General features: G+C 44.7%; 1 gene segment (V, D, J or C); it reads left to right on the top strand.

Annotated features, from left to right (window-relative positions):
• Window positions 1-1139: 1139 nt before the first annotated feature.
• Window positions 1140-1896, top strand: LOC105548693. The segment is given in 2 exon segments: window positions 1140-1491; window positions 1580-1896. Coding segments are annotated over 2 exon segments (363 nt in total).
• Window positions 1897-2285: the final 389 nt, after the last annotated feature.

Genomic DNA, 2285 nt, shown 5'->3' with positions numbered 1-2285 from the left:
TTTCTTTGGGTCTTTCTGCAGAATTCAATAGGTTTAGTTAGGCCAATCAACTGTTTCAAGAGATGGTGTTGGCGGCATATATTGTCGCTGAAAGAGTATTCTAAGCCAGGACACAGCCACTTCATGCTGGACTAAAGACTCTAGGGAAAATGTTTTGTGAGCCCTGACAGAAACCTCCTTGCAATGTAAGGGCTGGGCAGGAGGGGGCACTCAGGAGCCACGCAGCACAGGGTCCAGCCCCAGAACAGAAGGCTGGGGAGGAGGTTTCCTCTCAAGGTCTCGGTTTTCCTTCGTCAGAAAAAAAGGAAAATCTAAAATAACTGTCCGACGAGTTGCTGATATGCCTTCAAATATCCTGCTACAATGGAACAATTCATGTAACTTAAGGCAGTGATAACCATTTTTTAAATTGGACTTCTAGATTATAAATATCTTCATAGTGAGAATATGAAGAATAGGCATGATTTTACTAATTCAATGGATACAGAATTGCAGGAGTCACTATATTCCTATGAACAAAAAATTCAGATTTCAGTGTTAAGTAATGTTGCCTACATTGTGTGAGTGACAGGGCAGTGGTAGATCTGAGAGTGTGGGAGGTGCACAAACGTAAGGAGTCAGAAATCAATATGGAAAGATCAGGATCTCTGGATACGAACTGAAAGGCTAAATACTTCACAAAATACTAATAAACAGAGATGAAAATAAAATCCATAATTATCCAAAACGCAAATTCCTTGGAAGTTATTTTGGGAGCATGAGTTCATAAAGAGCTCCAAACTCCTGTTTCAACTTCTGACTCCTCGTGTCCATCACATAAGAAAATCATCTCCAATTATGCACCTCAGGGCAATTCTGTAAACCCAGAGTGTTTCTGCTGAAGATCCTGGGGAATCAAGACACCAGGCAGGTGATGGAGACACTGTCTCAGGAGCGCCCAGGGGATCTCAGGGGAACCTGCTGGAGAGTCACATGGAACATCCACAGTCAGTTTCTCAGAGTCAACAGTGAGCTGTGCTGGTGCCTGAGGGGACCATGATGGGGCCAAGGCACGTGCTCAGTGTCATGGACAGTTATAGTCCAGAAATGATCAGATGGTCTTGATGCTAATGAAATATGGGATCAGAGTGAGGAGCGTAATCTGTGGGGACTTGTTCTTCAGTGAAAGGATCCTGTCCATGAATAGCAGTGGAGCAGGGCATGCATTTTCTCAAGCAGCATTAGGGCTTGGACCATCAGCATCCCACTCCTGTGTGGCAGATGGGTCATCTATCTTCTCTTTCTCATCCTTGATCAGGCTTTGAAGTATGAAATAATCTGTCTCATGAATATGCAAATAACCTTAGCTCTACTGAGGTAAATATGGATATATCTGGGCCCTGAAAGCATTGCCCAATAGCCTCATCCCTTCTCTACAGAAGCCCCTGAGAGAAAAGCTCTTCACCATGGACTGGACCTGGAGGGTCTTCTGCTTGCTGGCAGTAGCTCCAGGTAAAGGATCAACTAGTTCCAGGGCTCAGGAGGGGATATTTTTTTCCAGTTTAGGGGACTGTCATTCTCTACTGTGTCCTCTCCGCAGGTGCCCACTCCCAGGAACAGCTGGTGCAGTCTGGGGCTGAGGTGAAGAAGCCTGGGGCCTCAGTGAAGGTCTCCTGCAAAGCTTCTGGATACATTTTCACCGGTTATATTATCAGCTGGCTGCGACAGGCCCCTGGACAAGGGTTTGAGTGGATGGGAGGAATCCACCCTGGTTATGGTAGCACAAGCTACGCACAGAAGTTCCAGGGCAGAGTCACCATGACCGGGGACACGTCCACAAGCACAGTCTACATGGAACTGAGCAGTCTGAGATCTGAGGACACGGCCATGTATTACTGTGCGGCAGACACAGTGTGAAAACCACATCCTCAGAGTGGTTTTCAGAAACCCTGAGGGAGGACTCAGCTGTGCTGGGCTGAGGAAATGTCAGGGGTTGTTCAGTTTAAGACTGTTTAGAAAATGGGTTATATATTTGAGAACAATAGAAACACAGTCTAACTGTAAGAGAAATATTATATTCAAGAGCCACCATATAAGCCAAACTGACAGAGTGGGAAAGGCCACACTCAACAAAGTTGATGCACGCATTCCACGAAGGTGCTACTGTGAACAATTCAAATTAGATGCATAAATAATTTGGAGCAAGGTTATTTGATCATGTGTTAAGGGTAAGTATGATTCTTAAAAAGAGGCAAAATTGTCTTTCAAATGTTTCTGTCACTCCTTACCATAAATTTTATTTTAGA

Source organism: Mandrillus leucophaeus, unplaced genomic scaffold, assembly GCF_000951045.1.
Source record: "Mandrillus leucophaeus isolate KB7577 unplaced genomic scaffold, Mleu.le_1.0 Scaffold1108, whole genome shotgun sequence".
Classification (NCBI taxonomy): Eukaryota; Metazoa; Chordata; class Mammalia; order Primates; family Cercopithecidae; genus Mandrillus; species Mandrillus leucophaeus.
Note: the sequence above shows the minus strand (reverse complement) of the source record. Positions and strands in the feature narration are given on the sequence as shown.